General features: G+C 43.4%; 1 protein-coding gene across 4 annotated transcripts in view; it reads left to right on the top strand.

Annotated features, from left to right (window-relative positions):
• Positions 1 to 17,615, top strand: part of KMT2C (lysine methyltransferase 2C) — a 917,733-nt gene that overhangs the window by 746,023 nt on the left and 154,095 nt on the right. For all 4 annotated transcript variants that reach the window (XM_030198371.1, XM_030198346.1, XM_030198363.1 and 1 more), the window contains 4 exons: positions 9,102 to 9,180; positions 9,286 to 9,349; positions 9,675 to 9,907; positions 12,693 to 14,372. In XM_030198371.1, coding sequence (XP_030054231.1) covers positions 9,102 to 9,180; positions 9,286 to 9,349; positions 9,675 to 9,907; positions 12,693 to 14,372 — 2,056 coding nt within the window. The remainder of the gene's footprint in view (positions 1 to 9,101; positions 9,181 to 9,285; positions 9,350 to 9,674; positions 9,908 to 12,692; positions 14,373 to 17,615) is intronic.

Here is a 17,615-nt window from a genome sequence, read left to right as displayed (position 1 = left end):
ATTAGATCCCATAGTTGACGTGAACTCCCCTCAAGTTCCAGCCCCCCACCTGATCTCCCCTCCTAGACTCCCTAGTCCACCCACCACTCTCCCATTTAGAACCCATCCCTCCCCCCCCCCCCCCCCCCCCAATACCCGATACCTACACATAGTCATTAGAGGATTATATCACGGTTTGGTTCATTAGAAGACTGCGAACTCTCGAGGATAAAGACATTATATATGGTTCCCAAATAGAGCAAAAATTTTTCCTTCATTTTGGGGTTAGATGTGCGTCTCTAGCTTCCATAAGAGTTAAGTTATGAAGAGCATTCCGCCAAGACCAAAAGTCGGGCGCCATGCTCCGAGTCCAACATTGCATGATGCACTTTTTCCTCACCACTCCTGCTTTATATATGATCGGTGAAATATTCACTCATTTATGCAATAAATGCTCCCAATATCTAATCAGACGCAGCCAAAACTGTTGTATCTTTGGGCAATACCACAGTGCGTGTGCCAAAGTAGCATCAAGATTTCCACACTTAGCACAATTCTTTAAGTCTAGACACCTCGCATAAAACGCCTGTCGGGGGGAAAAGTACGACCTAGTCACTATTCGAAATTGGTACTATATAGGCAGCGTTGAATCAGCTGAAGAAAACGTAAAATGTCCTCATCATTCAGAGGGTACCCCAGCTCTGCTCTCCATCGAAGCGTCACTGTATTAAAATCCTTTCCGGGGATATGTGAAACTAGTGACCTATATAAAGAGGCTACTGAAATGTCGGACTGACTCACTGTTCTAAAGAACGTCTCTAGTTTCATAAACAATTCTCTGGTACACTCCAACAGTAATGGTTTTACATAATGGCAAGCCTGCCTATAAGCATAAAAATTTAGTGGGTGTGACTGGAGATATTCCATCAAGTTATCAAAAGTTTTCAATGACCCATCTTCCCCCAATAATCCACAACGTAAAATACCCCTTTGGAAGCCCATTTATGAAATATCCCTGTGACCTGTCCTGGGCCGAATTCTAGATTCCCCACTAGCGGCAAAAAATCCGTACATCGTGGATTCACTTTAAGATACTTTGACAAATAGTTCCACGCATATCTCATTGAATGTAACAAAACATGTTTTTTTCAGTTTGGGAGGTAATCTTTGTTGCTTCATGTGTAAAAGATAGTGAGGGTGAAGTGGTGAAAACAATTCCCTTTCTAAAGTCCAACAGGTACAGTGTTCTGTTCCTAAGATCCAATCTACCAAATGTCTCATCAAACATGCTATATTATATACCTTTACTAGCCGTTGAGCCCGTGTAAACGGGCTAGTTTTGGAATGGGGGGGGGGGGGGGTTCCGAGGCCCCCCCCCGGCCCGAGCACTGTCTGTTATTGAACTTACATCGCACCACGCAGACGCAGCAGGCACATCAGCAAAGCTGCCATTGGGACGGGCTTCCTTCTCTGCCTGTGTCCCGCCCTCGTGTGACGTAATGCGGCGAGGGCGGGACACAGGCAGAGAAGGAAGCCCGTCCCGACGGCAGCTTTGCTGATGTGCCTGCTGCTTCTGCGTGGTGCGATGCAAGATCAATAAGAAAGACAGTGCTCGGGCCGGGTGGAGGGGCGGCGGTGGCGGCGACTCCGGGTGGGGGGAGCTGTAGCAGTGACCTCGGGGGGGGAGGGGGAGGGCGGAGCGGTTGCGAGTACGTCTGCGGCATGCGCAGTAGAGACTTCCCGCTCTGTCCCGCCCCCCTCATCACGTATTGATGCAGGGGCGGGGCAGAGAGGGAAGTCTCTACTACGCATTTGCGAGTGAGTACGACACTCGCCTTTTATATGTTTGATATTAGGCAATCCTAATCCTCCTGCCCTCCAGGACCCAAACAAATATTCCAATTGAATTTTGGGCTTCCTTCCTGCCCAACAAAAATATGTAAGTAATCTCCAAATTTGGCACAGGTCTTTTTTCAACAAACAGAGAGGTAAGTGTCTTAGCACATATAACCATCGGGGAAATATAATCATACTAAACAAATTTATTTTGCCACTAAGCAAGAGTGTTAGCATATGCCAAATAGCAAGCTGCTGTTTGGTAGTTCTTATCAAATAATCCACATTTATTCTATATAGATGTCTGAGATCACTAGGCAACTGGATACCCAGATATCGAAAAGACCCCAATGCCTACTTTAGGGGGAACTCTCCTTCCCAACTAGTGCAAACTTCTGGACTAGTCGGCAATCCCTCCGACTTGTCCATGTTAAGTCAAAATCCTGACAAGGAGCCATACTCTCTGAAGCTCTCCAACAGGGTTGACAGGGACCCTGGACAAATGCACTAGCAAATCATCTGCAAAAGCTGAAAACTTAAACTCAGAGTTGCCTAGCTTAATACCTATAATGTCAGAATTATGTATGATTTCTCGTATCAAGGGATCTAAAGTAAGAGCAAATAACAATGGGGACAATGGGCACCCCTGTCGCGTTCCTCTCAGAATGGAAAAATCTGCAGCTAACAATCAGTTAACCATAACTCTGGCCATTGGTTTTGCATAAACCACTACTTAATGCCCCTGTCCTCTTCACAGCACCCAGAAGGACCCTGTACCAAACTGGTCTGGCAGCTTTCCTCCTACCTCACAGCACTACACACCTGTGGCCTCTCATACTGCCTTCATGTGCTGGACAGGGCTACATTTCACCTGTCCTCTTCACAGCACCCAGGAGGACCCTGTACTGAGCAGGGCTGGCAGTTTTCCTCCTACCTCACAGCACCACACCCCTGTGACCTCTCACACTGCCTTCATGTGCTGGACAGGGATACATTTGCATTCTCACACTCCATGGCAGCTTACTCTTCCCCCCTCCCCCTCCCAGGGAAGCTCCAGTGGCAGGCCCTTTCTGTCCTCCTCCTACTCCATGGCAGCGTCTCTCTCAGTCAGTTTCCTCTCCCTCCTGATGACTGGGAACCATCCGGAAATCTCTCCTCCTCTCACAGCTGGAGGGAATTATATACCGGCGATGCAGCTAAGGGACTGAGCTTCACCTCCCCTTCTCCCTCTAGTGGGGAAGGGAGTAACTGGCTCCCCTAGCACTAAGCCACTGCTCCCTCTGCTGGGGTTGGAAATCCATTCCACCCTTTTGGGGCTACCCTCCTCTCTCCTGCTTGCAAGGGCTTCTGGGAACCGTAGTTCAGGGATTACCTGCTACTCTGTGGGGCCCTAAGTGCTAGCTTTGTCACAGATCTTACAATACTGGGCATACAAATGGCAGATGACTTTTAATGTAAGCAAGTGCAAAGAGATGTATGCAGTGCTTTTTTTTTGTAGAAAAAAAGGTGCCGGTACTCATTATGAGCGGGGTCATCACATATGGCCCCACCCCTATGATAGCCACACCCACATTAGCCACACCCCTTATACCAGCCATGGCGCATATAAACCAACATCATTGAAAGTATTATACTATTATAGGAGAAAAAAATGTGTGTGTTTTTTTCATTATAAATAATTTCTATAAGCTGTTACAGCTCCAGTATATCCAGTGCAAAATAAGACAGCAGATGTAAATTCTCAAATTGGACATATTCCAAACACTAAAATGAAAATAAAATTATTTTTCTACCTTTGTTTTCTGGTGACTTTGTTTTTCCTGATCATGTCGGTCCCAGTCTCTGATTCTGCTGCTCTCTATCTGTTCCCTTAACTCCGTTTCCAGGGCTTCCTTTCCATTTATTTCTTTACTTTCCTCCTTTCTTCATTTCTTGTTCTGCATCCATAGGTAAAAGCTGGCTCCTCCGCAGACTTCACTAAAGGAGGTATAGAGTGGATCCAGTTTTTGCCTATTTTCTCGATCCATGTGCAGTTTTTCTCCTCTTTCCCTTTCCCTCATCTCCGTCAGTATGCATCTCCTTCCTATTCTCCCCTCCCCACCATCCATGTGCATCTCCTTTCTCTGTCTTCCCTCTCCTCCATTCAAGTCCAGCATTTCTCCTCTCTCCCTAACCCTCCATCCGTGTGTATCTCCTTCCTCTGTCTTTCCTTCCCTCCAACATTTCTCTTCCCTGCCCTCCACTCCATCCATGTCCAGCATTTCTCTTCTCTCCCCTCCATCCATGTGCATCTCCTTCCTGTCTTCCCTCTCCTCCATCCATGTCCAGCATTTCTCTTGCCCTCCCCTCCATCAGTCCATGTCCAGCAACTCTCCTCTCTCCCCTGCCCTCCCCTCCCATCCATGTCCAGAGTAAACTTCTGCAAAACAGATGAAGATGTGATTCCGTGTGCCCCGATTAAAGGAGAGTTTAATTCTACTTCTATTTAATTTTAATATATTCCATTGTCTTTATAAACACCAGGCTTCCCAAGGCAGATTACAACCAGTTAAGAATGACCCATCAGGAAACAGAATATTTTCACTGACATCTGGCCATCTGAATTGTTTAGAAGCACAGTGAAGAAAAATGAGCACAAACTACAGAATTTATAATTGCTGTTTCTACTAGCTACAATAATTTTTGAAGTTGTTTTAGTGATATTCAATTATGTTTTTTCTCCTCCACCTCATAAGGCACTGCCTATCCAACAAAAACAATGCTAGACTTGTTACAGATGGACTGACAATAAAGAATGACAACATGGATGCAGCAACTCACAGGTTTGCTTGCTGTGTTTTGAGTGAACGGCGACGGCTGCGCAGGGGAGTGGAAACAGAGATTAATCAAATGTCTTCCTTATTTACAGTGGACTAGATAGGCTCACTTCCACTCCACTTTCTATTTACTGGTTGCAGCGGCGAACCGGCGGGCGGTGGCAGTAAAGGCAGCACACAGGCAGGCTCGCCTCCATCCTTTCCTTCCCTGCCCTCTCAGCGTCCCTCCTTCCTCTGATGTCATTTCCTTTCCGCACTCCATCCATTCATTCATTACTCTCACACCTGATCCTCACTCTATTACATTCAGTCTCTCTTTTTTTCTATAACATCCACTTTACCCTAGGGGATAGACCGATACAAATTTCAAATTTTCTTATCAATTGCACAGAGTTTCTTGTACTGTCCTTCAGAATCAGTGTTCTATAACAGAACTCTCCAGATTGAGGTGCTAAAAATACCCTCAAAAGTCATGTACTTCCTTCAGACTTGTTACACAAATTCTCTGAGCATAATGTTTGTTCCTGCAGATCATACTTATTGCTGGAAAAGGTTCTCCAGTCACTGTATCATAACTTCTCCCTCTGTGTTCTCAGTGGATTTCAGTATAATTCTTACATGCTCCAATTCCAATCACCAACTTGGTTTTCACTTGATGTGAACAAATAAACAGCACCACCTGATGTTAAACTGTACTCCATCGATGCGTTTCACACTGTTGCATCTTCAGGGGTTCAACTACAGCTGAACACACAAGAACCATAGATATTCCCTATTCCTGTCAATTCTTACTTAATTCTATCTATTAAAAATAACTGTTAAGAGTGTACCTTTTTTTTAACTGGTCAGGCTGCTTCCACAGGATTGACCTCCTACAGGAGCCCTGGGACTATGGCGCCGCTGCTGGAGAACACCAGTGCATGCGCACTCCTTAAATTAGGTGGTTTGATTAATACAGCTGAGCGGAATCCTGAACCCATATCTCCATCCACTCCACTTCTTTGTTGAGACCAGTGGGGATCACCGTGCGCCACTCATATATCAGTTGCTGTTCCTTATGCATCATTCTTTGTAATATATTGCCCCCCCCCCCCCCCCAGTGACCTCAAACTGCACTAAGACCACATAATGGTGATCTGTTATTGCATGATTCTGAGCCACGCAATGTTCCACTAGTGGCGTGTCAGTCTTAGATAAATGGATGTTGCTTGTTGCTGAGGTGTTGAGCAATACGGAGTTTCACTTTTTTGACCGTCTGCCCTATGTACCAGAGGCCACATGGGCATATGATGGCATATATTACCATATTAGAGTTGCAATCTGTTTTATGTTTCAGAAAAATATTTTTATTAAGTGCATTTATATAATAATATACCACTGCATTCCAACAAAACAAAAGGAGCAAGTTCCCACAAACCATCTTTCTCTTTTGATCTAGGCACAGGGGGGAAAAAACAGATTTTAAATGCTTCCAGGTTTCAACTTAATTCATGTTTAATGTGGGATATAAATGTCATAATCATAAGTAAGTAAATAAATAGATAGAACTCTGAATATTGAGCACCTGATTTTTATAAAATGATGTCTGTTTTAGTGACACTTTACCAGGAGAAAAAAAAAAATCTCTGTATAACTATAAGTGCTAGGGTATTCTTATAACCAGCTCCTCCAAATGACATTTATAACAAATTACTACTGTACCTATGAAAAGTTATTCCATTCCTCTCTCTGCATCCGTATGCTACGCAAGCCGGCATATTTATATAGTAGATGACGGCAGAAAAACACCTGCACGGTCCATCCAGTCTGCCCAACAAGATAAACTTATATGTGCTACTTTTTATGTATACCTTACCTTGATTTCTATCTGCCGTTTTCAGGGCACAGACCGTAGAAGTCTGCCCAGCACTAGCCCTGTCTCCCAACCACCAGCCCCACTTCCCACCACCAGCTCTGCCACACAATCTCGGCTAAGCTTCTGAGGATCCATTCCTTCTGAACAGGATTCCTTTGTTTATCCCATGCATGTTTGAATTCTGTTACCGTTTTCATCTCCACCACTTCCCGCGGGAGGGCATTCCAAGTATCCACCACTCTCTCTGTGAAAAAATACTTCCTGACATTTTTCTTGAATCTGCCCCCCTTCAATCTCATTTCATGGCCTCTAGTTCTACTGCCTTCTCATCTACGGAAAAGGTTTATTTGCGGATTAATACCTTTCAAATATTTGAACGTCTGTATCATATCACCCCTGTTTCTCCTTTCCTCCAGGGTATACATGTTCAGGTCAGCAAGTCTCTCCTCATATGTCTTGTAATGCAAATCCCATACCATTCTCATAGCTTTTCTTTGCACCGCTTCAATTCTTTTTACATCCTTAACAAGATACGGCCTCCAAAACTGAACACAATACTTCAGGTGGGGCCTCACCAATGACTTATACAGGGGCATTAAAACTTCTTTTCTTCTGCTGGTCACACCTCTCTCTGTACAGCCTAGCAACCTTCTAGCTACGGCCACCGCCTTGTCACACTGTTTCGTCGCCTTCAGATACTCAGATACTATCACCCCAAGATCCTTCTCCCCGTCTGTACATATCAGACTCTCACCACCTAACACATACATCTCCCGTTGAGTTCTACTCCCTAAGTGCATCACTTTGCATTTCTTCGCATTGAATTTTAATTGCCAAACGTTAGACCATTCTTCTAGCTTCCGCAGATCCTTTTTCATGTTTCCCACTCCCTCCGGGGTGTCCACTCTGTTACAAATCTTAGTATCATCCTCAAAAAGACAAACTTTACCTTCTAATCCTTCGGCAATGTCACTCACAAATATATTGAACAGAATCGGCCCCAGCACCGATCCCTGAGACATTCCACTACTCACCTTTCCCTAATCCGAGCGAATTCCATTAACCACCACCCTCTAGCGTCTGTCCGTCAACCAGTTCCTTATCCAGTTCACGTCAGGTCCTATCTTCAGCCTGTCCAGTTTATTCAAGAGCCTCTTGTGGGGAACCGTGTCAAAAGCTTTGCTGAAATCTAAGTAGATTACATCTATAGCATGTCCTTGATTCAATTCTCTGGACACCCAAAGAATTCAATGAGATTCGTTTGACACGATTTCCCTTTGGTAAAACCATGTTGTCTCGGATCTTGCAACTTATTGGCTTCCAGGAAATTCACTATCCTTTCCTTCAGCATCGCTTCCATTACTTTTCCAATAACCAAAGTGAGGCTTACTGACCTGTAGTTTCTAGCTTCTTCCCTATCACCACTTTTGTGAAGAGGGACTGCGTCCGCCGTTCTCCAATCCCACGGAACCTCTCCCGTCTCCAAGGATTATTAAACAAATTTATTATTTGAAAATATAAGTGAGATTAAATTAAAATGCTACCAATAATAAAGAACTACAGTTTATAGGTTTGCTTGCTTTGTTTTGAGTTTACGGTGAAGACAGCTGCGCAGAGAATGGGAAACAGAGATTAACCTAATTAGCTTCAACATTTTGACTTCATGCCATCTCCTGTTCTCAATCAAACCTCATTGCCTAGAGCTAAAATAGCATCATCGTCTCTACCCCCCCCCCCCCCCCGCTCGCCCAGCATACCTCTCTCAGCTTCCCACCTCAGATGATCCATTCCCCTCACTGGCCATCCTTCAAATCTCACTACTTTTCCAGTAGCTCTAGTGATAACATGCTACCTCGTCGATCCGGAGCCTTTTCTCTGTCATGTTCTGCCCCACTGAAGCAACTTCCTGCTTACGGTTGGGTGGGATCTGGCAGAGAAAAGGCTGTGATTTGGCCAGGCAGCGTGTTACCGCTAGCACTGCTGGAAGAGTAGTTATAAGTAGTAGTAGTAGTGATGATTGATAGGAGGATATGAGGTGGTAAGCTGAAAAATAGGTATGCTAGACTCGCGGGGGAGGAGGGATAGAGGATGATGCTGTTAGCTAGGGAAGAAGGAAAAAAACACAGATATTTGTGTGCTGGCTGGCTGCCTGGCTCCATTCATCAACCAGCTCGCAAAATTTAACAACCAGCTCTCTTGTGAGCCGACTCCAGGACACCACTGGGCACTCCTGCCCTAATATATTTAAAAAGCATTTATACAATTAGCACCTAGTCAAGCACATAATTGCTATTTAATATTGACCAGATGGCTGCTAGGAAAGTAATCTTTTTTTTTTTCTTTTCATTCTGTCCAAACATTTGAAATCCCTACACAGTATACCAGGTTGAAATTTGCAGAGCAATTCCTTAGTGATATGCAGTAGTGCATTCAATCTGTAGATGCCTTATTTTAAGCTAAACACCTACAGGAGCTCTTCTGTCAATTACCAAGCATGTTCATGAGATGAATATATTGTGTGTGATTTGTTTATTTGTCAGAATTCATGTAACAGTTAATCTGTAGATTGCAGAGAGATATAAGGATACAATTTTTTACATATTACTTTTTAACAGATTTCCGTTCATCAGTCGTCAAATAACTGGAACACAAAGTAGTGAAGGACAAAACCTTATACAGCAAGGAATTGGACAGGTAACATTTCAGAAAGGTTAATTTTATGATTGTCAGTCATTGACTTTTTTGTTTTCATTGCATCCCATTATTTGTTTAAATATTAATATAGATTCCTAATTTTAGGATGGAAATACGGCACCTCAAATGACTCGGCCTAACCCTCCCAACTTTGATCCCAGCTTTGTCAGTAAGTGTAAATTGTGGTCTGTGTCCTAGGCTGTTTTTGTTCTGATGTAGTTTTATTAAACGAAGTGGGCCGATTCAATCCTCATGCTATTTGTATCACTTTTATTAGCCAAATTGTCTTTTTCTAATGTGTGTATCCTCTCTATGAAAGTTACAGGTCACCTACTGAACTGCCATATTCTGCTTTTGAGCCCTCAGAATTATGTGTGCCTGTCAGATAAGGTTTAAACTCAAAGGATCTTTATCTTTTTTTTTTAAACATAGCTAGCTATAGTGATAACTAAAATAAATAGATATCATATAAAACATATGAATGTGTTCTGTAGATGAATCTCAAAAGAAGCAATATGAAGAATGGCTTCAAGAAACACAGAAGCTTCTACAGATACAACAGAAGTTCTTGGAAGAAAAAATTGGAGCTCACAGAAAATCTAAAAAAGCACTTTCTGCCAAGCAACGTACAGCTAGAAAAGCTGGGCGTGAGTTTCCAGAAGAGGATGCAGAACAGCTTAAACATGTCACTGAGCAACAAAGTATGGTTCAGAAACAGCTGGAACAGGTACAGAGCTTTGTCTTGCAAATGCCAATTTGTTACTAAGGGGCCCTTGACTAAAGTTTAGTAAGTGGAAAGCCTGTGAACTAACTGTTGTGGACTTTCACATCTTTTTTCCATACACCACTCAGAAAAACTCTTAGTTGCATGGTACGTGTAGTGTCGGCTGAATCACCTCCTATTTAGGAGATAGTATTTGCACCAATGAAAACACACTGTAAGTGACCATGTACTGACTAATGCGCAGTCCACACCCATTCCATTTCCCTCCCTATAAACCCCCAATTTTCCACCCAGTAACAGGCTATGAAGTTAGTGTGTGATTTACCATGCTCTGTCATGCCAGCACAGTAAATGTTAGTGTGGCCATGCATCCCTACCAGTTCATTTATTTTAATTGATATACTCTTTGGAGCGCTTTAGTAAAAGGATCCCAAAGTCCTAGTAATTAAAGAACTTTTTTAGTAGGAATAAAAATCACTAAAACTTTAATGGATAATATGTGGCCCACAGTGTTCAGGGGTTTTTTAAGCCACTGACAGCCACGGGCAGAGCTGAGACTGACTATTCAATGCTGAGCTGTGATCAGGCGCCAGCATTGAATATTTGGGTATGTGAGTCACTTAGCAGGTTCCAGATGATATACAGACCAGTGCCTGGTTAGCTCGGTGGATAAAGTTAGGACAGCCTTTTTGGTGTCCTAACTTTATGCGCTGCTTACTTAGCCAGTAAGTGGACTGAATATCACTGCTAACCAGCTGAGTACCGCTCTGCCCACAGACCACACCCCTGCACTAACCAGATAGCGCAGGAGTGGTTAGTAGTGATATTCAGCAACACTGTCCAGCTAAATGCTGTTGAATATCAGCAGATAGGCAGACACAAGCAATTTAACTGGACAGGAGGCTCTCTTGCCTGCTTAAATTGCTTTATAAAAAAAAATATATATATATATATATAGAGAGAGAGAGAGAGAGATCCTTATTTGTATGCATGTATCACGTGTATTCATTTTGGATACATGAGATTCTGGTAGATCCTAGGATTGTCCTGAGAACCACAACTACTGAGAGAATTTCAAACAGATTGGAAAAAATCTGATGGTATGAAATAGGCATACTATGCACATTTATATTGACAGATGAGTAATAAAATAACTATCCGTTTAAATATAATAAGGGACTGAGAAATTGGCATGCAATAGTATTTACTTGGGTATTTGCTAGTGCGCCCTAATTGCTGAGAAGCCCGTTTTATACCTATTGGCTTCTTAGCATTTAGTGTGCACCAATCCTGTTAGCATCTGCTAAGCTTTAGTAAAAGGGCCCCCAAGTAAATGTATTTATTTATTTACTGCCTTTTTTAAGGAATTCACTCAAGGTGGTGTACATTAAGAATATATCAATCATGAGCAACAGGCAATTACAGCAGTAAAAATATTCAAATAATACAAAGTATGGCAATGTCAACATAATATATAATAGAACATTTTAATTGACAGTGTAGGTATAAGCAAAGCTGGAACTTATAAATAGGTAAAAGGAGTATAAATAGTAAGAGGAGTTATAAAATAAGGTGTCTAATTTAAGGAAAGGTGCACATGAGGTCAGAAAGTTAAATGTTATCTTAACTATAGTATTAGTGGATAAACATGTCCTGCTGCAGTATGTGTAGCCCATGTCACTCCTTGTGTGTGTGAGTGAAGCTAACAAGTTAGTTCTTCCTTTAAAGGCCTGGTTGAAGAGCTAAGCTTGCACCTGCTTCCTGAAGTAGAGATAGTCTTGTGTTAAGCGGAGCCTTTCAGGCAGTGCATTCCAGAGTGTGGGGGCTACTCCAGAGAAGGCTTGCTTACGGGTCATTGTGTAATGTCTTTTGGAGAGGGTGTGGTTAGTGATTATCCTTGATATTTAAAATGATAGTTATAAGGTAAGTATATAGACAGTACCATACACTGAGGTATGCTGTAAGGGACTGCCCTGAGGCATGAGACTAGAAGTCATTCTATGAAATACACTTATAAAAAAGTACAGATGCAAAGATGAAATGTTCTGGCCTCAAAATAAAATGTATATATAATTTTTAAACTTTATCTTTTATAGCTGAAATCTTTGAAGTTTTATGGCCTAGCATTTTCCTCCTGCTGCTTAAGGTTTATCTACAACTCAAATAATATCTGTCTTTGGCTATGGTGTTATGATCTTTCATGGGCAACTACCAGGGGGTTTCCCTTATTTTTTAACCTCTTCTGCTAGCCCATCCAATACAGTGATGACCCTGAGCCAAAACCCAGTATGTGTGCACTCTGAGTCCAGTAGGTATTGTTATTCAGTGGCTGAGATTGCCTTCTTCCCCTTCTTGCATCCACCCCAGTGGCTGTGAACACATTCTCCATGACAGCAGCAGCCTCAGCTTACGTTGGGAAGCATGATTAAGCCCCAGGAATCAAGCCTGGATCTCCCACGTGTCGGTGTTAGCCCTGTAGCTGAGATCTTTATGAGGCATGAGCATATTTATGATGTAACGGACATTGTTAAAGCTGTCCTGCTATTAGGTAATATTTCTCGACTATGACACTAGTAATGAGATTCTTTAAATGTCCAGTCATACAATGCCACAAGGCAAACCACAGTACTTGGTATCGTAAAAAAATCATTTTTAATGTATAAAATAAGTTCAGGTTCAGAACTATAATTTTGCCATTTCATTCCTTCCCCAAAATGTCATTTTGTAATATGTAAGTAAGCTTCCTTCAACTTATATGGCTAGGTAATGATTTTAACCTTCATTTCAGATTCGAAAACAGCAAAAAGAACATGCTGAGCTTATTGAAGAGTATCGAATAAAGCAGCAGCAAGAACAGCAGCAGCAACAATGTACAATGGTGCCACCTGCTATGATGCCTGGTCTCCAACCTCAGCTGCCCTTGGTCCCAAGAGGAGCACAGCCTTCAGCAAATCAGCAAAACTTCTCTGTAGTGCCACCCCAGCTCCAGCATCATTCAAATGTTATTCCTGGACAAAACAATCCAGCTAGAATGCCAAACTTACCTGGATGGCAGCCTTCAAATGCTCCCCAGGGTATTGTCACATTAAGTACTCCAAGAATACAGCCTCCAGTGGCACAGATTCCCCTGAATAGTAGCACACCCACTGCTGTATCAGGTTCCAGTGCAACTGCACAGTCCAATGTGCCTCCACGGGTAGAGTTTGAGGACAATAACCCATTTAGTGAAAGCTTCCAAGAGAGAGAACGTAAAGAACGTTTACGAGAACAGCAAGAAAGACAGCGAATTCAGCTCATGCAGGAGGTAGATAGGCAGAGAGCTTTGCAGCAGCAATTAGAAATAGAACAGCATGGCATCATGGGATCAGAATTAAATAATAGAACTGCTTTGTCATTCTTTACTTCAGACATGCCCTCTGATTTCTTGCAATGTTCAAGACCCCTTCAGCAGTCTCCACAGCAACAAATGGGGAAAGTTTTATCACAGAAACTTCAGCAAGGATCTGTAAGTTCTCCGCCTGCTGCTACTTTCTTGCAAAGCACTGAGAGAAAACCAGTAGGACTATCAACATTTGGAATGGATCCACCTTCAGGAGCAGGTGAAAGTCCTAGTTTGCATCCTGCCAAACAAACAAATGGTGGCATTTCTGGTGCCAGCTTTGCACAGACTCGAGTAAGATCTCCCTTTGGTCCTGTTATGCATGCAGCTACTGCAATAGCTGAAAATGGCCCTCCACAGAGTCAAGACCTGAATATGACTCATGCATCAAGTCAGTCTCTCATTCAGCTTTACTCTGATATAATACCTGAAGAGAAAGGTAAAAAAAAAAGAAACAGGAAAAAGAAAAGGGATGATGATACAGACTCAATAAAGACACCATCCACACCACACTCAGATACAACAGCTCCGCCAACTCCCAATATTTCTGATTCAGTGTCTACCCCAACAGTTAGCATTCCAAGTGAACCAACTCTACAAGCAGAGCAAGAATTAATTGAGCAGCAAGGCTCATCCACTCCTAGTATAGCATTAAATCAACTACCTCTGGAAATGAAACACCAGCTTCTTAATGGTGATGTCCCTGAGAAAACATTACAGAAGATAGCTAACACAAACTCTGAAATTGATGATGCACAGACTAAAATTCCTGTCAAAATACACGAAATCAAACTGGAACATGTAGAAGATTATTGCCATGGCCAAGATGTAACTAAAGTGGAGAATCCAAATGATGTAAAGATAGAGGAGGAAAAGACAACACCACATTCTACCCCATCAAGGCAAAGTCCAGCACATACGTTAAGTGGCACTGCTTCACGAGGAGAATCTGGGCATGAACTCCTGAAACACTTGCTTAAAAACAAAAAACAATCTGCAGATCAGCAATCTGAAGACTGCTTGCAATCTGAAGAGAAGTGTTCCATAGACAACAAGTTAATCGAGAAGCAAAACCTAAGTGAAAGGATGGTAAGAGGATTTATTTTTAATGCAGTATGCTGTATGTGTGTATTTTAAACAGATTAGTAGACAGTCTTAGTTTCTGTGCTAATCAACCTTGGAAATAATTGCGAATAGTCAGTTTTTTCCAAGGACAGGCAGACCATTATTCTCACAAGTGAGTAACGCGGCCCGTGTTGCCAAGTCTGGAGCTTATTCCAAGCTTGAAAGAGCTTTGTGGAGCGTGAGCCACACTCCACTGTGCATGCATGAGTGCCTTGCTGTGAGAATGCGATACCTACAGTTTTGTTTTGGTTTTTTTTACCATGGTGGGGAGTGGACGCCATTTTTGTCTCTTCTCCTTACAGCCCAATCTGAGAAAGAGCTTGAGTCCTTTTTTGGGACATTTTGCGCTGTTCTTTAAAACTTTTTCCTATATTTGGGTTTTGTCCTCTCCCTTCCCTTATTTTTTTTAGTGTCTTTTTCCCGCTTTTAAGTTTCCTTTATTTTCTGTGTCACTGGGCCGTGTTTAGGCCTTGACGTTGATCAGGTTCTCCCTTTATCTTTTCTCTTTTTTTTTGGTACCATTTGTTTTGGCCACAGAAGTTTTTTCTTCCATGTCCAAGAAGGTTCCCAGTAGCTTTAAGCGCGGTTCTCGGTGCAATAGGACCATCTCTGGTGTCTTCAGTGTTTGGGGCCTGACCATAGCCCCTCCAACTATGTTCTTTTCTTCATATGAAGAAAAGGACTCAGTTGGCTAGAGAGGCTCAATGAGAGAAGATTTTTAGAGCCCGGTCTGAATCATTGGCATTGGTCCACATGGCTGCTAGACCCGCTGGCACTAAGAACAGTTGAAACACCAAATGGGTAACAGTAGAGCAAAGGAAAGGAACCTCACATAGATGGTGTTCAAAAATGGCTTAAAAGTCTTCTAAAAACAATGAGGGAGACCCGACACGTCTCATGTTTCGGTCTAACCGGCCTGCATCAGGGGTTTTTGCAGTGAGTTGCAGTTCTGCGTTCCAGACTCCGTTCCACTTCCTCCCAGCCCCGGCGGGTAGCGAGCAGCAGCGGAGCAAAGCATGAGCCTGACAGGTTGGGGGGGAGGAGGAGCAAGACTCAGGAGCAGCAGAGCATGCACATTCCAGGCAAGCCGGAAGTGATGAAATTGCAACCACTCCGGAGGAGAGAATTTCACCAGAGCCGGGAGGAAGAGGAATAGATTCTGAAATGTAGAGCTGCAGCTCGCCGCAAAAACCCCTGATGCAGGCCGGTTAGGCCAAAACACGAGTCGTGTCGGGTCTCCCTCATTGTTTTTAGAAGACTTTTAATAAAGACATTTTTTAACACCATCTACGTGAGGTTCCTTTCCTTTGCTCTATTACCTGTTTGGTGTTTTTCCTTCAAGTGGAGCAACTTGCCTTCTGTTTGTGACTGAGAACAGTTGTGCATAGAGTGGGTCTCCACCTGCCTCAATGCAGACTGCTGTGCAGGATCCTCGGGACAGACCTGCATCGGACCCAACCCCAAGACGATGGGAGGATTCAACGTTGTCCTCATCGGCGCCAGGGAGCCTTGACAGCTGACTTCAGGCAAAGACCAAGAAGCATCGACATCGAGGCCCCCTTCCACGATGCCAGGAGCTCCAGGGAACCGAGGGATTCGTCACTCAAGTAGCATCAGCGCTGGGAGGACTGCTCCCCCTCCATGCAAGGGTGCCAGTGCAGAGGTCACCGTGCAGCCAGGACCAGCATCCCGTCTCAACTCCAGCAGTTCTGCAGCCTGTCTCTGAGCCCACATCCCAGCCTTTCCCCGATGTCAGCCCTCAATGAGTGAATCCGGGCCTTGCTCTCTGAGGTACTGGCTGGCTTTATACAATAACGTGCATCAGCGTCAAGGGTGCTTGTGCCAGCATTGCCTCTAGTTGCAGCCCCACTAGGACCACCACCAGTAGTGAGGCCTCCAATGCCGGTGTTGCGTGCGGCTCCACAACTGCTGCCCAAGTCGGCACTCCCTCGATTTTGGTGGAGGAACCGTCGCTGGAGTCAATGCAAGAGCCAACTCCTTGATGTCCCTCTCTTATTTATTTAATTTCATGATCCAAAACTACAGAGCAATACAGCAATGTGTAACAATTAACATGTAAACGTGACATTCAGAGCAAAAGTCATACCAACACTCTTTGGTACAATACTACATAAAACCTAGGCACAACATAATATGCTCAGTCCCCAAACCCCCCCCCCCCCCCCCCCCCCCAAAATGAAAACTCCCATTAGGTACAACTAATCTTTTTTTTTTTTTTTAATTTGTATTTATTTATTGGTTTTGTATAATAACAAACATATTGCTTATCAAACAGTCATTCACTGATACAATCCAAAATATTCCCGTCCCCCTCCCTCTCCCCACCCCTCCCTCCCCAGCAGGTTATACATTTAAGTTTTATGTCATGTGGGTTAAACTCCGATATTGAGTCCATAACTCTGAAGATTCATTATAACGTCCCAATCTCTTGTCCGTAATTTTCTCCATTTCACCAATCAAAGATAGCTTCAAGAGCCAGTCCTCTTCTGAGGGTGCCTCTAATTGTTTCCAATGCCTTGCTATGACAGTTTTTGCTGCTGCCAAACACATTCTTTTAAACCGGCTCTGCCATTTAGCTCCTCGTCTATTACCCAATCCAAGCAAACACCATTGAGGTTCACACGGGAATGGCTTCCCCGTGTGGGCTGCTATCTTTGTAGCAACATTTCCCCAGAAGACCTGTATTTTGGCACAGGACCACCAAATATGTAGATAGGTCCCCTCCTCATCTCCACATCTCCAACACCATTGTGATGTCCCTGGAAACATAACATGCAATCTGTGTGGGGTATAATACCATCGTGACAGGATTTTGAAAGCATTTTCCTTTATCAGCACACAGGTTGAGGCTTTAGTAACCTCAGCCAGAATTGCCTTCCACTCGTGTGCTGTAAATTCCTTCTGCAAATCCCGTTCCCACTGAAGCATATAAGGACATTTTTCAAAGGTCCTACCCCTTAAAAATTTATACAATATAGAGAATAGTACCTTTCATTTTCCCCAAGGAGCTCCACATGTTCTCTAGGCCCTCATACTCCTCCGGGTCCGCCTTCAACCACCCTTGTGTTTGTATATAATGTTTGACTTGTATGTAGAAGAATTGTTCAGTATCTAAAATCCCATTTTGCTCTTTAAGCTCTGCAAAGGGAACCATTTGTCCATCATCCAGTAGATCTCTAAAACAAA

Source organism: Microcaecilia unicolor, chromosome 1, assembly GCF_901765095.1.
Source record: "Microcaecilia unicolor chromosome 1, aMicUni1.1, whole genome shotgun sequence".
NCBI classification, from domain to species: Eukaryota; Metazoa; Chordata; class Amphibia; order Gymnophiona; family Siphonopidae; genus Microcaecilia; species Microcaecilia unicolor.
The sequence above is the reverse complement of the archived record's forward strand: the minus strand, read 5'-3'. Positions and strand labels throughout refer to the sequence as shown.